The 18,558-nt window shown below is 56.4% G+C and overlaps 3 protein-coding genes across 8 annotated transcripts in view; 2 read left to right on the forward strand and 1 right to left on the reverse strand.

The window, feature by feature from the left end:
- Positions 1 to 2,575, forward strand: part of LOC100484959 (zinc finger protein 688) — a 14,963-nt gene extending 12,388 nt beyond the window's left edge. Inside the window, exons 2-4 of one of the 2 annotated variants that reach the window (XM_034670121.1) lie at positions 44 to 125; positions 278 to 391; positions 1,176 to 2,575. In XM_034670121.1, coding sequence (XP_034526012.1) covers positions 44 to 125; positions 278 to 391; positions 1,176 to 2,092 — 1,113 coding nt within the window. In that variant the 3' untranslated portion in view covers positions 2,093 to 2,575. The remainder of the gene's footprint in view (positions 1 to 43; positions 126 to 277; positions 392 to 1,175) is intronic. The other variant, XM_034670122.1, reaches the window with a different exon arrangement.
- Positions 2,576 to 7,700: 5,125 nt separating this feature from the next.
- On the forward strand, positions 7,701 to 10,922 carry ZNF768 (zinc finger protein 768). The gene is made up of 2 exons (XM_002924789.4): positions 7,701 to 8,676; positions 8,968 to 10,922. The coding sequence occupies exons 1-2, from the start codon at positions 8,589 to 8,591 to the stop codon at positions 10,542 to 10,544; spliced, it is 1,665 nt and encodes a 554-aa protein (XP_002924835.3). The 5' UTR covers positions 7,701 to 8,588; the 3' UTR covers positions 10,545 to 10,922.
- A 4,341-nt stretch (positions 10,923 to 15,263) lies between these two features.
- ITGAL (integrin subunit alpha L) overlaps positions 15,264 to 18,558 on the reverse strand; it is a 40,292-nt gene continuing 36,997 nt past the window's right edge. For 4 of the 5 annotated variants that reach the window (XM_011231762.3, XM_002924790.4, XM_034670124.1 and 1 more), the window contains 2 exons: positions 18,225 to 18,335; positions 15,264 to 16,691 (listed from right to left, as the gene is read on the reverse strand). In XM_011231762.3, coding sequence (XP_011230064.2) covers positions 16,518 to 16,691; positions 18,225 to 18,335 — 285 coding nt within the window. In that variant the 3' untranslated portion in view covers positions 15,264 to 16,517. The remainder of the gene's footprint in view (positions 16,692 to 18,224; positions 18,336 to 18,558) is intronic. The other variant, XR_004628414.1, reaches the window with a different exon arrangement.

Raw genomic sequence — 18,558 nt, forward strand, 5'->3', positions numbered from 1 at the left:
GGCCGTGAGCTTCGCGGACGTGGCCGTGTACTTCTCCCCGGAGGAGTGGGGCTGTCTGCGGCCCGCGCAGAGGGCCCTATACCGGGACGTGATGCGGGAGACCTACGGCCACCTGGGCGCGCTCGGTGAGGCCCCGCCTGCTCGCCCGGGCCACCTCCCCGCCCACCCCGCCCAGCCTCCGGGGCCGGCCCGGGCAGCGGGAGGCCCGAGGCCCAGGAAGCCGGGATGGCGGGGGGCGGCCTCCCGGCAGCGTGGGGTTTGCGTTCTCCTCTCCCAGGGTTCCGAGGCACCAAGCCAGCTCTCATCTCCTGGGTGGAGGAAGAGGCCGACCTGTGGGGCCCGGATGCCCAGGATCCGGAGGTGGGAGAGTGTCTGACAGAAGCAGACGCAGGTGAAGTATGGGGTCCTACGTCTCCTGGGACCGCCTCTGGGCCCGAGCCAGCCAGCTGCCCTCTGCCAACACCTTCCCTGCCCCTCATTTTCTTCCCCGAATTGCTTTCCCCGCCGAGGTTACCAAGCCGGCCCCTGCCTCGCTGCAGGGTTCAGCCTAGAAAGGGGCTGGGAGTGTGGCCCAGGCTCTGCTGGGGTGCGGAACCCTGCGTGCCTGCCTCTGCAGCAGATCTGTGCCCCTCACATCTTGCTGGTCTGGAAGTTCTGGTGAGCTTCACATCATCCCTCCTGCCGCTTTGCTACACCATAGCTTCTCTGCACCTCTTGTGTTCTAGTGTCCTTTCTGTTACAGTTTTGTTGGCCATCTCCTTTCTGGTGGGTGCCACTGTTTACTTCCTCCAGTTTATCCTTGCAGCTCATCCCTTCCCTGTGAACTTGTCATGCCGACCGTGTTCCTGCCTCTCTTACTGTTCCTGCTGCCTGGAGTGTCCTAAGACATCCATTCACCCTCCATGATCCAGCAAAAATGTCCCCTCTGACCCCATTTCCCCAGCTCTGAGGTAGAATGTATGGTGTTCTGTTCCTTCTTTGTCTCGGCGTCTTTTCTGCCCTCTGCAGCTCAGGAAAAGGTCACTCGGAGCTTCCCTGCCTGTACCGACCTGAGTCCCAGAGGCAGCAGTGGGTCCAGAAGGTGGCTGTATCTAAAAGGCTTCTCTGTCACCCTTTGGGGTTTGGCCATAAGGACCAGGATAAGCCAGGGTCTGAGCTCTCCCCTTACCCTCCAGCAGATACCAGAAACAAGGAAGAGAAAAGACAAAGAGAAGGGACGGAGGCCCTGGAGAAGAGCCTTTCTGTGGAAGCTCGGCGTCCTGGGCTGAAGGCCCTGACACACCCTTCTGCTGGGCTCCCTTGTAGCTTGGAGCAGCCGTCGAAGGCACCTCGCCGGGGTCGCCCCCCACTCTGTGCCCATCCCCCTGTCCCAAGAGCCGACCGGCGTCATGGTTGCTATGTGTGCGGGAAGAGTTTTGCCTGGCGCTCCACCCTCGTGGAGCACACGTACACCCACACGGGTGAGAAGCCCTTCCGTTGCCCTGACTGTGGCAAGGGCTTCAGCCAGGCCTCCTCTCTGAGCAAGCACCGGGCCATCCACCGTGGGGAGCGGCCGCACCGCTGCCTGGACTGTGGTCGGGCCTTCACCCAGCGCTCTGCCCTCACCACCCACCTACGGGTCCACACGGGCGAGAAGCCCTACTGCTGTGCTGACTGTGGCCGCTGCTTTAGCCAGAGCTCTGCCCTCTACCAGCACCAGCGGGTCCACAGTGGCGAGACTCCCTTCCCCTGCCCGGACTGCGGCCGCGCCTTTGCCCACGCGTCAGACCTTCGGCGCCACATACGCACCCATACGGGCGAGAAGCCCTACCCATGCCCAGACTGTGGGCGCTGTTTCCGACAGAGCTCTGAAATGGCAGCCCATCGGCGTACCCACAGCGGTGAACGCCCCTACCCCTGTCCTCAGTGTGGCAGGTGCTTTGGCCAGAAGTCAGCCATGGCCAAGCACCAGTGGGTCCATAGGCCTGGTGCCGGGGGACACAGGGGCCGGAGTGCCAGTGCATTACCTGTGCCTCTGGCCCCTGGCCAAGGGGACCTGGACCCACCTGTGGGCTTCCAGCACTACCCAGAAATATTCCAGGAGTGTGGGTGATGGTCTCAGAGATGTCAAGGCAAAGGGTGAAGATCTAGACATTGCCCGAGGCCCAGGTTGGGCTCAGGTGCCTGAACATCTGTGGCAGCTCCAGGGAGGTCACAGAAGTCCAGGCAAGAGGGGGACCTGGGGGATGAGGACCCTCTTATCTTAGTCCTTCACGAGCTTCATCTGCTGACACCTTGCTCCCTACTGTCCCAGACTCTAGAAGCCCCCTCTGCTCCGTTAGGGCTGAGGTAGGCTCCTGCACATGATCTCCCCTGTGGGGGAAGACGAGGCTGTTTCTCCGCTTAGACATGCTAAGAGGATTGGGGTAGAAGGGAAGTTTGCTGTATCCACTGTCTTTACTGCAGGAGTTAAAAACGGACAGCCATGTACTCAATCTGGCTCCTAGCAACCTTTTACAAATTATTTTTGGTCCAGCCAGCATTTAAAAATGTTACAAATCGTGGTTAAGACTTTAAAGGATGTTTCACACAAAAATTCAGGTTTCTGGCCTCTTCTGAAATATCCAAGGATTTGGCAACTCGACCTGAGCTCCCACAAAAGCACGGCTGGCAGGAGGCACGGGGCAGCCGTTCAGCCTGCCCAGCAGCCCTTCCCGGCTTGCCACCAGTGTCAGCTGGCCCTCGTCCTCGCTTGTCCGTGTCCCCGGTACAGCAGGCCCTCTCCGTCAGGCATTGTCCCCTTGTTTACGGGACCCGTTGGGCTCCCGGAGTCACCTGAGTTTGCAAACTGGCGGATAGCGTTCATGTTGTCTTGACCCAGGGATTCAGGCCAACACTACCTGTGCGAAAGGGCAGCAGGACAGAAGGAAAAGCAGGCTTTATTTCAGATGTTTGCTTGTATCACGTTCTCTGGTTTACAGAGTACTGTCTTGTCCTTCAACTCATTTTGCCCTCATAACTGCCTGAGGAGGGAACCACGTAGCTTGGAAAGGACAGCCCAGTCACGAGGAGGCTGTCAGGACTCTATATTTTGCCCCAAACTGAGAGGTATTCTCTGCCGCACCACTGTAGGCCTGTCGGCTGACCGGCAATTCATGATTTTAAAGAGGAAGGTTCTGAGTGTGCCCTCCAGTCCTCCTTGGGCCTCCCTGGGAGAGCCCTACTGTTCAGGCCTTAGCCACCCTCACCCAGCCAGGAGGGCCTTATCACATTTTTGAACTGGAAGAGATCTTAGCTTTTTTTTTTTTTTTTTTAAGATTTTATTTATTTATTTGACAGAGATAGAGACAGCCAGCGAGAGAGGGAACACAAGCAGGGGGAGTGGGAGAGGAAGAAGCAGGCTCATAGCGGAGGAGCCTGATGTGGGGCTCGATCCCAGAACGCCGGGATCATGCCCTGAGCCGAAGGCAGACGCTTAACCGCTGTGCCACCCAGGCGCCCCGATCTTAGCTTTTCTATCCTTTTGCATTTGGGGACTCTGAGTCTGGTGACCTGTCCAAGGTCACATTCAGAGTGAGACTCCGGGGTTCTTGGTTTACTGCTGTCTTTACCACATCACTCCTGAGTTCCTTGCCAGTGTCTCAGCCAGGGTTCCGGAGGCCTCTGCTCCCTCCCTACGAGGGCTCCCAAGCAATAACCTGGATTAGGGACAGAGCAACCCAGTGTTAGTGAAGCCCAGTTACAAGATGACAGAACAGCCACATAGCAAAGCAAGGCAAGGGAGAAACCAGCCTGAGATGAGTTCCAGGGCAAACAGAAGCAAAGCTTGCCGCTTCTCAGGTGTCTTTCATCATGAACAAAGAGGGATGAGGCCAGGAACATTTGGGGTCAGTAGCCAAGGGAACTGCTCATCTGTGTTCCCAAGCCTTGTCCCTTGTGACTCCATTATCCATCAGCCACCCAGTTCCGCTGTGGTCAGAGTCCAGCCTTGGCCCGGTGATGAAGCAGCCAGCCACGGGCAGACCCGTTCCTGCCTCCTTCACCTTCACCTCCAGGAGTGACAGCAGGGGCTGACGCCTTCTGCTGGTCTCTGCGCACCTGCCTTCTTCACCCAACTCTGCCCCATGTCCTGTCTGGCCTACCTTAGGAAGAAACCAGATTTGTCAACCTAGAGAAACTTCTAAAGGAAGAGGTAGAAAATTTAGGGGGAAAGACACTGTTCAGGTGAAAAAAGCAACTGAATTGGCATCTATTTAATCTTCACATCTGACCCCACCAGGACCTGGCTTACCCCAACTTTACTGGAAAGGTTGGCTTAGGTGCCATCTTGTCACAGGGGGGACGTACAGTGAAAAGAGGCCCCTTGGCAGCAGGAGCCACCTTTGTACCAGCTTTTAATTCCCTAAAGAGAAGCCAGTGTACAACCCTCCCCTTGCCTCACCCTCCGCACCGCCTGGGGAAAGCCCAGCCGGCAACACCAGTTCTCAGCTCAGATTCAAAGCCAGATCTGGATCCTGCCCTCCGCTTGCCAATTAAAGGTACCATAATTACTACTTTCTCTGAGTGCTTTGAGGTTTGCAAAGCTTGCTTCGGGCCCCCAAACAGACCCAGCTCCTCTCCTTCCTGCCCTCGTGACCCAACTTTCTGCCATTTAGTTGATTTTTGAATGTCACAAAGTGCTTAAGCCTCAGCCTCAGCTCCTCATTTCTTGGCCCCAGAGGTGGGGCTCCCTTTTCTCTCTCTCTGCTACCAGAGGTCTTTGAGGCTCAGACCCCAAAGCACTTTAAGGCAGGAAGAGGGTTTCTCTAGGGCTTTCTTGGTGCATCAGGAGAAATGCTTGTCTGAACCAGACGAAATGAGCCCCAACTACATGGCCAGAGGGAAAGGTCAATGTCATGACCACATGACCCATTCCTAACTTGTCCAAGCCATGCAAAATAAGGACAAGTGTTGACTTGAGCTTTTAAAGACCCCTGAACACTTTTTTTTATTAAAAAGGATTTTATTTATTTGAGAGAGAGAGCACAAGCGGGGGTGGGGAGGAGGGCGGCAGTGGAGTAGGGAGAAACAGGTCACCAATGAGTAGGAAACCTGATGCGGGTTGTGGTGCGGGTTGCAGGATGCAGGGCTCCATCCCAGGACCCTGAGATTATGACCTGAGCTGAAGGCAGATGCTTAACTGACTGAGCCACCCAGGTGCCCCAAGATCCCTAAATATTTTTGAATGTTTATGTGTGTCTCTAGGAATGAGATGTGCAAAGATGTTTATGACTCAAAGAAGCAAAAACCTGCTCTAGGCCAGTATTTTTCTTTTTTTTTTTTCTTTTTTAAAGAATTTATTTATTAAAGAGAGCGAGAGCACACAAGCAAGGGGGGAAGGGGCAGAGGGAGAAGCAGACTCCCCACTGAGCAGGGAGCCCAATGTGGGGCTCGATCCTGGGACCCCAGGATCATGACCTGAGCTGAAGGCAGATGCTTAACCAACTGAGCCACCCAGTTTTCAAAGTAAGCCCTTTCTGCCACAGAATCCCATTAAGTAACTAAAATGTCGCCGGCTCCCTGGGCTCCATTTCTGGACTACTGAATCAGAATCTCCAGGGATGGAATCTTACACCTGGTAATGATGCTCTAAGCAAAATGTTACTTTCTAGCTGCTTTTAGTTTTGCAAATGCTTGAGGTCAGAGAATGGCCTAGCCATATACAAAAACTCCTGTTTTCTTTGTTATTCCGAATGGGGACTGTGCCATGGGTGAGCTCTTCCTGGGTGCCTCAAATCTTCTTGAATATACAGGGGCATCTCTCGTAGCTTCTGACAGAAGGTCTCTTAGAGGGTCTGTCCGGTGCATGCAGGGAAAGAGCAGTTCACGCAGGAGTCCCCCTCACATGGAGGACCTTTGCTCAAGCGTTAGCCAAGTTGGCTGGACCACCAGCATTGGCTGGACACTGACTACCTCTGTCCCAGGGCTGCCGCACACGAGGAATGATCCTATGGACAAAGTGGCCACCCAACTCAGGACACAACACAACTTTTCCTCACCAGGACACAGTGGTAGAGTAAGGTCAGTGGACTCTTGCCTTGGATTAGTTGGTGCCAGGCCATGCTGGAACCCACATCAGAGGATCCCCTGTGCTTAGAGCCTCTCACTGCTATGGGTGAGTGGTAGACGGGCCCATTGCATGGATAGGACTGATGGTGGAGGAACCTGCCTGGAAGTCAGCTCCTCTTTTACTCTAGGCGCTTGGAGGACTGAATTTCCACATGGCAATGGAGGTGCCAAAGCAGCTTGCAGCTCTGGCCGGACTTCTGTTGCATGTGGGGCTTGCAGAGAGCGCTGCAGGCAACGGGACTGGGTCAGAGCTGTGGCTGGAGTCCTCGCCATACACTTTGCAAGGAACAGCTGCTCTCCTGTGTCAATTTTCTGGTGGGTAAGCAGGTTGGAGGTCAGAGAAAAGTGTGTCATGAAGGAGACGTTTGTTTCTCATTTGTGTGAGTGCCAGCTCCTTCCATAGTCAGGGCATTTGGAGGGTGTCCTGCCCGTGTGGGCCATCTAGTGCTGGAGTGTGTGAGCCATTCTTCACACAAGGTTTTAGGACAGACCGACAGTTGGGGGGGGGGTGGAGACAGCCATGGAGCTGGAAGCTGTTCCTCTGCAGAGGAGAAAAATACTCCTGCTTTATTTGTAGGGAGATAGTTGTGACTCTATCTGTCATCCTCTGTTTTCTCTCTGCTTTTACTACTCTCAATTCTCCAGATTCTTGTCCTCATCTCTTTTCAGGAGAATGGAAGATGTCGTCTTTCCTCCTAAACCAGTTTCTTCCCTTCATTTGAGAAGGCAACGAGAAAACACAATCTTGGCTCCTTCGTCACTCACACGGAGAATTTGGCTCATCAATTGTCAAGAACGCTACCAAAATACTTTCAGCAGCAAGGGTAAAAAGGGGGACAAGAATTGTCTTTCCAGAATCACTTTTCCCTTGATTCAAAGTTGCACCAAGGGCAGTGTTTCTTAGGTTCCCTTATACAAGCTTCTGTTCACGTCAGACAGGACTGGGGAGTTCTTAGCTCCCTTGAAAGCCGGATGGTTCTCTACTTCTCCTCAACTCCACCACCCTCACCTGCAAGTAACTCCCATAGGATCCCTGCCTCTCTGTGAGAAAATCCGGGAACCAGGGACTAAGGCTCCCACTTTGGGGAAAGTGGAAGGGATAGGCAGGTAACAGAAAAGAGGGTCTGCCAACTGGCCCCTTCAGCACCAGAAACCTGTGGGAGAAAGGACAGTGCTGGGAAAGGAAGTATGCGGGCGACCTGGGGAGGGAGGCTGTCTCCAGATCCCTTGGCTTTCTTCAGAGAGATAAGACATAATGAAAGGTAACCGGGGGCGGGAAAAGTTCTGAAAGCACCAGCCCGACCACTGGAAGGGAGACGCCGGGCACCTCCAGCTCAGCGCTCCCGCAGGCTCTTCTGACCGCTGGAGTAGGTGGAACCGGCCTGCCCCCTCCAGCCAATCAGAAAGGGGCCTCGCGTTCCCTGGCGACCCTTAACGCCTAGCCGTTGGTGTAGTGGGAGGAGGCGGGACGATGAGAGCTCGAGCTCCCACGGCCAATCGCTGTACTCCCTGGGAGGTAGGGGCGGTGCCTCTGGAAACCGGAGGCGGGGCTGTTTCCTTGGCAACGATCCTAGCCCTCCCGGAGAGGGTAGGGCGGAGATTAGGAGGAGCAGAGAGGGGAGGGGGCCAGGAGGAGTAGGGTGGGCGCGCCGGGGCGGAGGAGTAGAGTTCGGGTTGGGAGGTGGGAGTCTCGGACTCAGGAGCTCAGGCCTTGGGGGGGTCCGTCCAGGTTCCCGAGGAGCGGCCGGAGCCGACCCCAAGGCCCGGGAGGGGAGGGGAGCTAGACACCGCCCCCGCTGGCGCCGGGAAGCGTCGCTCCTTCTCGCTGACCTTGGTCTCGCTCGTCGCCTCGCCCTTGGCCACAGGCACTGACGGACGCACGGCCCGGGTGACGGACAGACAGGGTCCTGGACGGACGGAGACCTAGGACATAGCACACAAACTACCCCAGCCTTTCCTGCCGGCTCTAGGGCTCCCCGTCATCCCCCCACCTCAAAGCCGGGGCCATCCAGCCCAGGGTTAATGCCAACGAGTTTCCACCTCCAGCCGCTCCTAGAGAGGCCGTGGCGCTAGCCAGCGGGGGAAACTGGCCGCGGACGGACACTTCCTGTGCGGGGCGGGGGGAGGGGGTCGGACAGCCGCAGCCCAGCCCGGGCTGGGGGGCCAGACGACGGGGTCGCGGGCGGGCAGCGGCATCCGGGGGCGGCAGGGCGAGTCGTGAAGACCCTCACCTCGGAGGCCACGACGCACGGGGACCTTGGAGGGCCCCAGGGCAAGGCGAGACCTTGTGGGTGGGGGCGGGGCCGCGGGTAGGGGAGGGGCCCGGCCGGCCACAGAGGCCCAGGGTCAAGACGTCCGGCCTCAGCGGCCCGGGCTGGGCAGCCGGGTACCCTGGGCGGTGCTGAGCAGGCGGGCGGCGAGGGCCCGGGTCTCAGGGCGCTCAGGCCTGGTCGCAGGATCGTCCGCCATCGCCGCCGCCGCTGCACTGGGAGCCGGCGGGGATGGAACGGGAGGCGTCGCCGTGGGGCCTCGCGCCCGGGGATGTGCAAAGTCCTGACGAACTGGGGAGCCCCGAAGCGTCCCTCAAAGGTGAGGGAGGGAGCGCCTTTCCAAGGAGCGTGCCTGGGAGCGGGAGAGGGGGCTGTGGGCCGTGGGAGGGGAAGAGAGCGGGGGGCTTAGACACCTGGGACTTGGAGGAGGCGGGGGCGGGGACTGGACGTCCTGTGTCGGCGGAGGGGGAGGTGGGAATTTCAGCACCTGCTCCAGGGCCAGCGACCCTGCTGGAGGAGGAGTGAGAGGTTTGTGGCAACTAGTGGTGGAACCAAATGACCTTCCAGGCCCCACACAATCTGGGTTTTCTATAATTCTCTGATCCTGCAGGCAACATGAGTGAGAATGAGGAAGAAGAAATGTCTCAACAAGAAGGCACTGGGGACTATGAGGTCGAAGAGATACCCTTTGGGCTTGAACCCCAGAGCCCTGGGTTTGAGCCACAAAGCCCCGAGTTTGAACCCCAGAGCCCCAGGTTTGAGCCTGAGAGCCCAGGTTTTGAGTCCCGAAGCCCTGGGTTTGTGCCCCCAAGCCCTGAATTTGCACCCAGAAGCCCTGAATCAGATTCTCAGAGCCCCGAGTTTGAACCCCACAGTCCTAGGTATGAGCCCCAAAGCCCTGGGTATGACCCTAAGAGCCCTGGATATGAACCCCGGAGCCCTGGTTACGAACCCAAGAGCCCTGGGTATGAACCCCAGAGCCCTGGATATGAATCCCAGAGCCCAGGTTATGAGCCCCAGAATCCTGAGTTCAAAACCCAAAGCCCTGAATTTGAAGCTCAGAGTTCCAAAGTTCAGGAAGGTGCAGAAATGCTTTTGAATCCCGAGGAAAAGAATCCCTTGAGCATCCCCTTGGGAGTCCACCCCTTGGACTCCTTCACCCAAGGGTTTGGGGAGCAGCCCACAGGGGCCCTACCCCTAGGGCCACCTTTTGAGATGCCCACAGGGGCCCTGCTGGCCACACCCCAGTTTGAGATGCTCCAGAATCCCCTGGGCCTGACAGGGGCCCTTCGGGGGCCAGGCCGGCGGGGTGGCAGAGCCCGGGGTGGGCAGGGCCCCCGGCCTAATATCTGCGGCATCTGCGGGAAGAGCTTTGGGCGGGGCTCCACCCTGATCCAGCACCAGCGCATCCATACGGGTGAGAAGCCCTATAAATGTGAGGTCTGTAGCAAGGCCTTCTCCCAGAGCTCTGACCTCATCAAACACCAGCGCACCCACACGGGCGAGCGACCCTACAAGTGTCCCCGTTGTGGCAAGGCCTTCGCCGACAGCTCTTACCTGCTTCGCCACCAGCGCACCCACTCTGGTCAGAAGCCCTACAAGTGCCCGCACTGCGGCAAGGCCTTCGGTGACAGCTCCTACCTCCTGCGGCACCAGCGCACCCACAGCCACGAGCGGCCCTACAGCTGCCCCGAGTGCGGCAAGTGCTACAGCCAGAACTCTTCCCTGCGTAGTCACCAGAGGGTGCACACCGGCCAAAGGCCCTTCAGCTGCGGCATCTGCGGCAAGAGCTTCTCGCAGCGCTCGGCACTCATCCCCCACGCCCGCAGCCACGCCCGCGAGAAGCCCTTCAAGTGCCCTGAGTGCGGCAAGCGCTTTGGCCAGAGCTCGGTGCTGGCCATCCACGCGCGCACCCACCTGCCGGGCCGCACCTACAGCTGCCCCGACTGCGGCAAGACCTTCAACCGCTCCTCCACGCTGATCCAGCACCAGCGCTCGCACACGGGCGAGCGGCCCTACAGGTGCGCCGTGTGCGGCAAGGGCTTCTGCCGCTCGTCCACGCTGCTGCAGCATCACCGGGTCCACAGCGGGGAGCGGCCCTACAAGTGCGATGACTGTGGCAAGGCCTTCTCCCAGAGCTCTGACCTCATCCGCCACCAGCGGACCCACGCAGCCGGCCGCCGCTGACCTGGAGCCCCGCCGGGGGTGGGGAGGTGGTGGGCCGAAGAGAGGGGGCCAGGATGCTAGAGAAACCTTTAGAGGGAATAGTGGAAGAGCTGGGGGAGGACGGTGGAGTCGAGGGCCGGGGTGGAGGAAGTTACGTGCCCTGGAGACTTATGGGAAATGGGCTATGAAGAGGGGTTGGAGCGAGGCCAAGCAGGCAGTGGGAGGTTCTGGGAGAAATCCAGAAAAGAGGTCAGCAGAGAGCAGGCCTCGGCAACAGCATGCCCCTTGGTGGGTGCCTGGCTTGGCAAAGCGCTAGGCTGGGATGGGGGGAGGGGGGAGGGTGACTTAATTAGAGTGGGGTAGCTTAGATTGGTAGCTACTGAGACCCTCGTTGAGTCAGGAAGGGGTGAGGGTAGGTGGGGTGGGGAGTGGGGCCCTGGGGTGGGGCTTGGGCCTCAGTGCCTCCCTTGTCTTCCTCAGGCTTTGGAGCCCCTGAATTTGAGTTCAATAAAAACCTTTATGTGGTAAAAGATTTGTCCTTAAAATGTGTGCATGGGCAGTGGGAGACACTCAGTGATAAGTACACGCAGCCAGTGAAGCCATAGGGTCCTGTCTGGGAAGCGCTTTTATGTTCCAAGTTTCCCTGGAATCTTATAATCTGATCCTCAGGAGACATGACCTGCCCACATGGCCCCAGGCTTTGTCTCATGCTTTGAATCCTGCACAAACACAGAGGGAGCTCAGTGTGGGAGGTGTGAGAAAGCTTTCGACTTCGTGGGATATACATCCCTTTTACCAAACACAGAGGGTCTGTCCTTGGTCCAGAGAACAGACCCTGTTCTCATAGCCAAGCATAGAGCCTGTGTTCCATCTCTTTCTGGCTCCCAGCGTCTAGCTGTGCCACCCTCCTCTCCCCTCCCCAGTCGGAACCTCTAGCCATCGCTTTGTGCAGACCCCCAGTGACCAGAACCACAGAGGGTCCCTGCAGACCCGGCCCCACCTGTAGGGGGCACACAGGGGCCCAGTGTGAGGATTAGACAACTACAGCCTTTCAGACCCACTCACCAGCCTGGGCCTGATTGGCCACACCCCTCCTCTTTTTTTAGGACCCCTGGGCCTACGGGGATCACCCTGCTCCCACCCTGCCTTTATCCTACTTTCCTGTCTGAGCCTCAGCCCTCCTAATACTTGGCTCTCGGGAAACAATGGAGAGTCGGTGCCAGTGGGGAGTCTGTGGGATCCTGGGGTGTGGCCTGCCTTGACCTTAGCTGAGTAGGACTGGCCCCACCCTGGGGAATCACCCAGCTGCCAGGAACATCTTGAGATGAATGCTCGTAAGGGCCCGATGGCCCTGCAAGGATTTTTTCATTCTGTTTCAGGGATAAGGAAAAATGAGTTCACAGAGCTCTGACCTGCTTCCTCCGTGGACAGAAGGCAGGTGAGACGTTCGGACCACGTCTGCCCGGCTCCATCAGTCCCAGCGGCTCGGCCACACCGGCAGGTGGGGAACCATGGCTCCACAAGGGCCAGCCCCACACCCATCCTCAGGGCCTTATAACTCATCAAGGGCAAATAACTTCTCTAGGGACATTTCAATCCAGCCTCTTACGTTCTGCAAGCTCTCGAAGGAGCCTTAGAGATTACACAGTTCGGGGCGCCTGGGTGGCTCAGTCAGTTATGTGTCTGCGTTTGGCTCAGGTCCTGATCCCAGGATCCTGGGATCGAGCCCCGTGTCAGGCTCCCTGCTCAGCGGAAAGCCTGTTTCTCCCTCTGCCGGCCACTCCCCCTGCTTGTGCTCTCTCTTGCTCTCTGATGAATAAATAAAATCTTAAAAAAAAAAAAAAAAAAGAAAGAACGTAGTCCAACATAGTTTGGTTGTGTTTGGTGTTTTTTTTAAAGTTTTCATTATTTTTGGAAGTAGAACATTATTTTTCAAGTAAAATCTCCCGGTCTTTTAAAGACCTTTGTAAACTTTATGCACATTTTTGTATACATACACAACCACACATAATTGCAAATATTAAAATACTCCACATTTAGTAGAGTTCGTGTATGGAACTATAGATGTTAAATAAAACTGCATTTGACAACCCGACATATTACATTTAGAGACACTTCCTTTAACATTTATTTCAATTATACAATTTAATTTTCATACTTGGGAGTTGAATTTTTTTTTTTTTCAGCTCCCAAACGTGTTTGTAGGCCATTGAAAGCCGGGAGGCTGGGCACGGTGCCTGTGGTGCTTAATTGATAAAGTAGCCCGGATGCTACTTATAAACCTTGGTGTTTAAAGCAGGTCAAGTGTGGGGGGGCTCAGGTGCTCAGCCACCACCCCTCTCTTCCACCTGACAGCTCTTGAGGTAACTTCAGATCCCAGTTCGGGCAAACCAAGCCCAGGAAGGGCACGCATCCTTCTCAAGGTCACGGTAAGAACTGGGACTCCAGTGCCAGGTCTTTTGACTTGCGGTCCAGCGGGCTGCTTGGACCACACCATCCTGCACAACGAAGCCAGGTTTTTATTTTAATTTTTATATTTTTATTTATTTACTTTACTTTTGAAGATTTTATTTATTTGACAGAGAGAGAGGCAGTGAGAGGGGGAACACAAGCAGGGGGAGCGGGAGAGGGAGAAGCAGGCTGAGCAGGGAGCCCGATGCGGGGCTCGATCCCAGGACCCTGGGATCATGACCTGAGCCGAAGGCAGACGCTTAATGACTGAGTCACCCAGGCACCCCTAAGCCATTTTTAAAAAAAAAAGTAATCTCTCCGTCCAACGTGGAGATTGAACTCATGACCTCGAGGTTGAGAGTCGCCTGCACGGCCGACTGAGCCAGCCGGGCACCCCACAACTAAACCATTTCTATTCCCCACCTGTATCAAGCACAGATGTGCTCCTAAACTAGACAGTGTGCCAGTGTTCTATCAGGTTTGCAACAGCTCTGAGGGAGATACAGTTATTATGTCCATTTTACAGATGAAGCAATGAGTCCCAGAGAGGGTAAGGAATGGCCCCACACGGCGCAGCTGCGAAGCCTCGGAGCCCGGACTCAAGCCTACGGCCGAGTAGTTGCAACCATTTCCCCAACGATACTAAGGTGTTACTTTTTCACTTTGTGCCACGAGGATGGTGTTTTCTGGACGCTACACGGCCTGTGAGAACATAGGACGGCTTGTGGGCCATGTGGGCTTAGGTGTCCATATGTTTTGAATTTCTCTCCATTTTAATTTCTAATTGGATAAACACCAATAGATAGAACACTTATAAACACAAACTCTTTGGGGATCTTTAGCTTTTAAGAGTATAAAGGGGTCTTGAGAGTAAAACATGTGAAGGCCACTGAATCAAACAATTTTTTGAACGTCTTCTTTGTGGCCAGCCCTGGTGAGGGGTCAGTGTCGGTAAGACAAGTGAGCCAAGACTGGATTCTGCGTTCTAGAACCTCCCAGTCTTGAGAGAGGAGCCCACACAGTCAGTGTTATGTGCTCTGATGGGGTATGAAGTGAAGATGAAACGTGTCATTTTGCCTGGGAACTGAGGAGATGAGAAAAGCTTGGAAATGCTTTGAAGTAGGAAGATTTTAAAGGATAGAAAGGCGGTGGAACTGGATAGGCTGGCAAGGGGAACAGCATTTGCGAAGACACAGGCAGGGAAGGACATATAGGTATTTGAGGATGGGGGCTGTTAAGGGAGTTGGGATAGAGACTCCTGGGCAGGATGAGGGCAGGTCTGTTCTCAAAATGAACCTCCCAGATTTTCATGCTATTTTGCTCCCAACCTGATGAAAATATTCCCTTTTTGTGTTTGTGTCACAGAGAACCACCAGTGTGAGAGGACCGTTCCCATCACTCTCCAACCTGCTATCCTGCTTGTTTCTCCTTCACAACCCCCTCACCACCTGGAATCACATGTCTACGTTTTCGCTCTGTTTTCCCGCTGGGGTGACGCTTTCTGGGGGCAGGGACTTCTCCGTCACGTTCATAGCTGTGCCCTTGGGACAGAGCTTTCAAGAAATACTGCACGAATCCATAGAAGCCGACAGGCTTCAGAGGCCCACAGCTAACTTCATTTCTGTGATATTCCTGGCCGTTAGAACATTCTTTCCTCCCTCTCTGAGAAGACGGGCCTCACTTCTTCCTTCCTGAGGTCTTCCCTGTGAGCCAGCCCCATGGGTTCCTTGTGTGCTGGACCAGAAGGGGGTTGATGAGGTGGAAGAGGCCGGCAGGCTTTGAGATACTGTTCTGGGCCTTGTGTGCCAGGCTCGAGAACGTTCGCTTACTCCCCTGTAGGCAGAAGGGAGCCATCCGAGGTCACTGCTTGGGAGACCAAATGTTGCTTCTCAGCTCCCAGGGCTGGACCCAGAGAGCTGGCCTGAGAAATACTCCGTATTCTGCCCCCTGCACCCCCACCCAACCCCGGGGTTCTACTGACCACAAGAGGGCAGCAGTGATGAGCCCCCTCTGTCCCTCCTCAAGCTGGGGGCCTCAGGATCAAGCCCCACCAATTGTTGTTTAAAAAAAAAAAAAAGGCCAGGGAGGGTCTATCCTTCCTTACACCTTAATGAACTGTCAGTGCCTCATACAGGTCCGTCTCTGAGCGTTGTCATAACAAAAAAAGAAAAAAGAAAAGAAAGAAAGAAAAAAAAGAAAAAAAGAGCCAACTGTCTGGGTCCCACTTAGAGAAAGGCTTGAGAAGGAAATGTTCCTTGAATTGAGCCAGGCTGCAATGGGGCACCAGCATAAAAACATCACAAACCTGGACAGATTGTCACTTTTATTGGGTGAACACAGGTGGGGACTGCGCTTGGCACCGGGAGCCAGGTGGACAGATGCGGCCCGCGCCTTGAGCTCTCAGCCTCCTGTGGGGGCCGCCGCGGGGCGCGAGGCGTCCGATGCGGGTTGTGCAGCGAGGAGGCGGGAGCCCGGGGAAGACCAAGCCTCGAAGGGCGGGGATGCCATGGGCCCCCCCAAACGTTTCCTCCCTCTTCCCACGGGCACCCTCACTAGTTTGGTGAAATTGTGTCAGGCGCATCCTGCGTCAGGCTCTGTGATGTCACCGAGGTGAACAAGACGGGTGAGGTCCCTTCCCCCGTGGAGTCCGTGGTCGGAGCTGGGAGATGAATGCAAAGTAGCACCCAGGGGCCGCGCTGTGAGGGGAACGCAGGCTAGGGTGAGCTGCGTAATGTGGGGACCCCCCTGGGGCGGGGGTGGCGGGCGGGGGCGGGGGCTGCCCTGAAGTGGTGCTATCCAGGCTGAGTGAGAGTCAGCCAGGGAGAGGGCTGGGGAGGAACGTTCCAGGCAGAGGGAGCAGTCTGGGTGAAGGCAGCGACGTGGGAAGGAGCTTGGCTGGCAAGGAAGGCCAGTGTAACTGGAGCTCGGGAAGGGAGGCGGCGAGCTTCCGGAGGAGGCCCGGAGGGTGACAGGGGCCCGACTCCGCACGGGGAAGTTCAGGGTCCCTCGCAGAGTCTGGAAGGCCTGCTAAGGCACTTGGTCTCCAGCCACAGAGTAAGGGCCTTGCAGCAGCCATGCGGTGACACTGGTCACGTTCGCTCTCTGGCAGCCGATGAAAAGTGGACTGGGCTCCAGGCAGGTGGGAGCGAAGGGCAAGGTTCTGGGAGTCTAAGGCCTCTAGGGACATCCAAGGGCAGGTGGGTGGGAGGGCCGGGAGTGTCGCTAGGTCCTGAGATGACAGTTTTTCCAAATTTAGATCAGATAGTCTCTTCTAGGGGAGGATACTAAGGCGGCCCGGGGGAAGCCCGAGCCTGCTGATCACGACAAGGCCTGATGTCTGGAGCCTGCCCAGCCCAGCCCTCATGGGCCCTGGGCATGAGCCCGCAGAGCAGGCAGGCACCAGTGAGCTCCACGTTCAAGACAGCGACCCTGACGTCTAGGCGGGGGCAGCGACCTGCCCAAAGACGCACGGCAACACACAGGCAGAGGCGGAGGGGCGCCGGGCGTCCCGAGTCCAGCCCCGGGCTGCGGCAGGCCTGGGCCTCAGTCTTTGGTGCCTGCATCCTGGGCCTCCTCCTCGTGCAGGGGCTCCAGGCAGCCTGGGTCCCCAGCCTCTTCCCTGGACACTGGCTCCTCTGAGTCTTCTAGAGGGATCCCACTGAAAGCTTCAGCACTGGCCTCCATCTTCTCCTTCAGATTCCGTTTGAAGAAGCCAAACTGCAGGAAGACAAAACTGGAGTGAGGGAAGTCCACGGAACACTCTGGACCAGTGGGCCTCGGCAAAGCAGGAAAGCACCCTGCACGGGAATGCGTCATGCGTGCCACGGATGCGTGGTGCCCGCCGCAGGCATGGGCCGAGGGCACCTGCCACACCGGCTTCCTGGTGATATGCTGAAGAGCTGTCCGTTTAACGGCTCATTCTTTACAGTCATGAAAACGTCATGGACCAATATTGGGGGCGGGCGGTGGGACCATATCCAGTAATACTAACGGCACGGGGCCGCGCTTACCCAGTGCTTAGTACGGCCCACGTATTCTAGCCTTCAAAACGTATATTCTTTGGCTCAGCCATTCTAGCTCTAAGAATTAATTCCAAAGAAGTTTTGGGCAAACGTGCAAAGATGTGGGAGCCAAGAGCCTTTTTTGGTCACTGTTTAAAATGGACAGAATTAGGGGCACCTGGGTAGTTCAGTCGGTTAAGCGTGTGCCTTTGGCTCAGGTCATGGTCCCAGGGTCCTGGGATTGAGCCCCACATCGGGCTCCCTGCTCAGCGGGGAGCCTGCTTCTCCCTCTCCTTCTGCCCCTCCCCGCACTCATGTTCTTGCTCGCTCTGCTCTCTCTCTCTCAAATAAATAAATAATCTTTTAAAAAATAGGTAGAAATTACAAACAATCTGAATGCTCATCAGCAGGGATCTTGTTTAAATAAAAGGTGGGGCACCCAGGCGGCAGCAAACCGGCAGGTCAGAGAGCAAGAGGTGGGTGTGGTCGTGCTGACATCCAGAGACAAGAGAGAGAATAACGGCGGGAAATACAAGCTCCCAAGCAGTTTATCTGGGAGCCTTCCATTTATGTTTTCTATATACACGGACACTGACTTTTCTCTCTGCCTCTCTCATGCTCACATGGATACACATTTAAACAACAAAATTAGAACCTGGAAGAATAGAAACGAAACGGTCGTTAAAGACAAGCCTCTGGGAGTGCGGCAGGAAGAAACCGACTTTCTGCGTTGTCTTTTTCTGGAATATTTGTGGGTTTCATGCAGAACATCTGCCCTCGGCATTCTTCACCTGGTGACTCCTCCTTCCAATCCTAACTCAAATGCCTCCTCTCCTGGGAGGCCCTCCCGGACTCCCCCAGCCAAAGGGAGGCTCCAGTACACAGGCCCTTGAGCAGATCCCTTATCACGTGTGCGCCTGTCTCCCCATTAGACTGTGAGCCCCCCAAAGGCAGGGAGCATGTCTGTGGTATGTCTCTCTGGGTCCCAGTGCCCCGCCCTTGAGACGTGGGTGCTCCCTCCTTCCCTGGGTACCCAGTCCTGGCCCTGCCAGTGCCTGGTGGAGGGCTGGGGGAAGTCTCACTTGCTCTTTGGGCCTCCTGAGACTTATGGGTAGAAGGAGGGAGTGGGCGGAGGCCGCCTCTCGCTTTACCGCTCCCTGATCTCGATATTCTCCGCCCTGACTCCTGCGAAACCCCTTTCCCCAGCCTGGCTGTCTCGGCCAGGCCCGTGGCTCGCAGAAGCTCCCACCTTGTGGAGTATGGCGAAAATCACCAGCAGCAGCAAGAGTCCCCCGATGCCGCTCAGCACGTAGACGTGGAGCATTTCCTTCTCATAGACGATGTCCACCTTCATGACGACCTGGAGGAGGAGAGGCGGGGGTGTAAGGGGCAGGCTCTCCCACCTCTGACATGCTTGTGAATGGCTAGGTCTTCGAGTTCTGGTCGGGACTGCCTCCCGACATCGCCAGGCTGGCCCGGACGCCTCTCCCCAGTGAACCTCCTCGGGCTGCCACCCGAGCAGGCCGGCCAACATGCACACGGCCCACCGGCAGCCCTGACATGGCTTCCTCGAAGCCCAGAAG

This window comes from Ailuropoda melanoleuca, chromosome 10, assembly GCF_002007445.2.
Source record: "Ailuropoda melanoleuca isolate Jingjing chromosome 10, ASM200744v2, whole genome shotgun sequence".
Classification (NCBI taxonomy): Eukaryota; Metazoa; Chordata; class Mammalia; order Carnivora; family Ursidae; genus Ailuropoda; species Ailuropoda melanoleuca.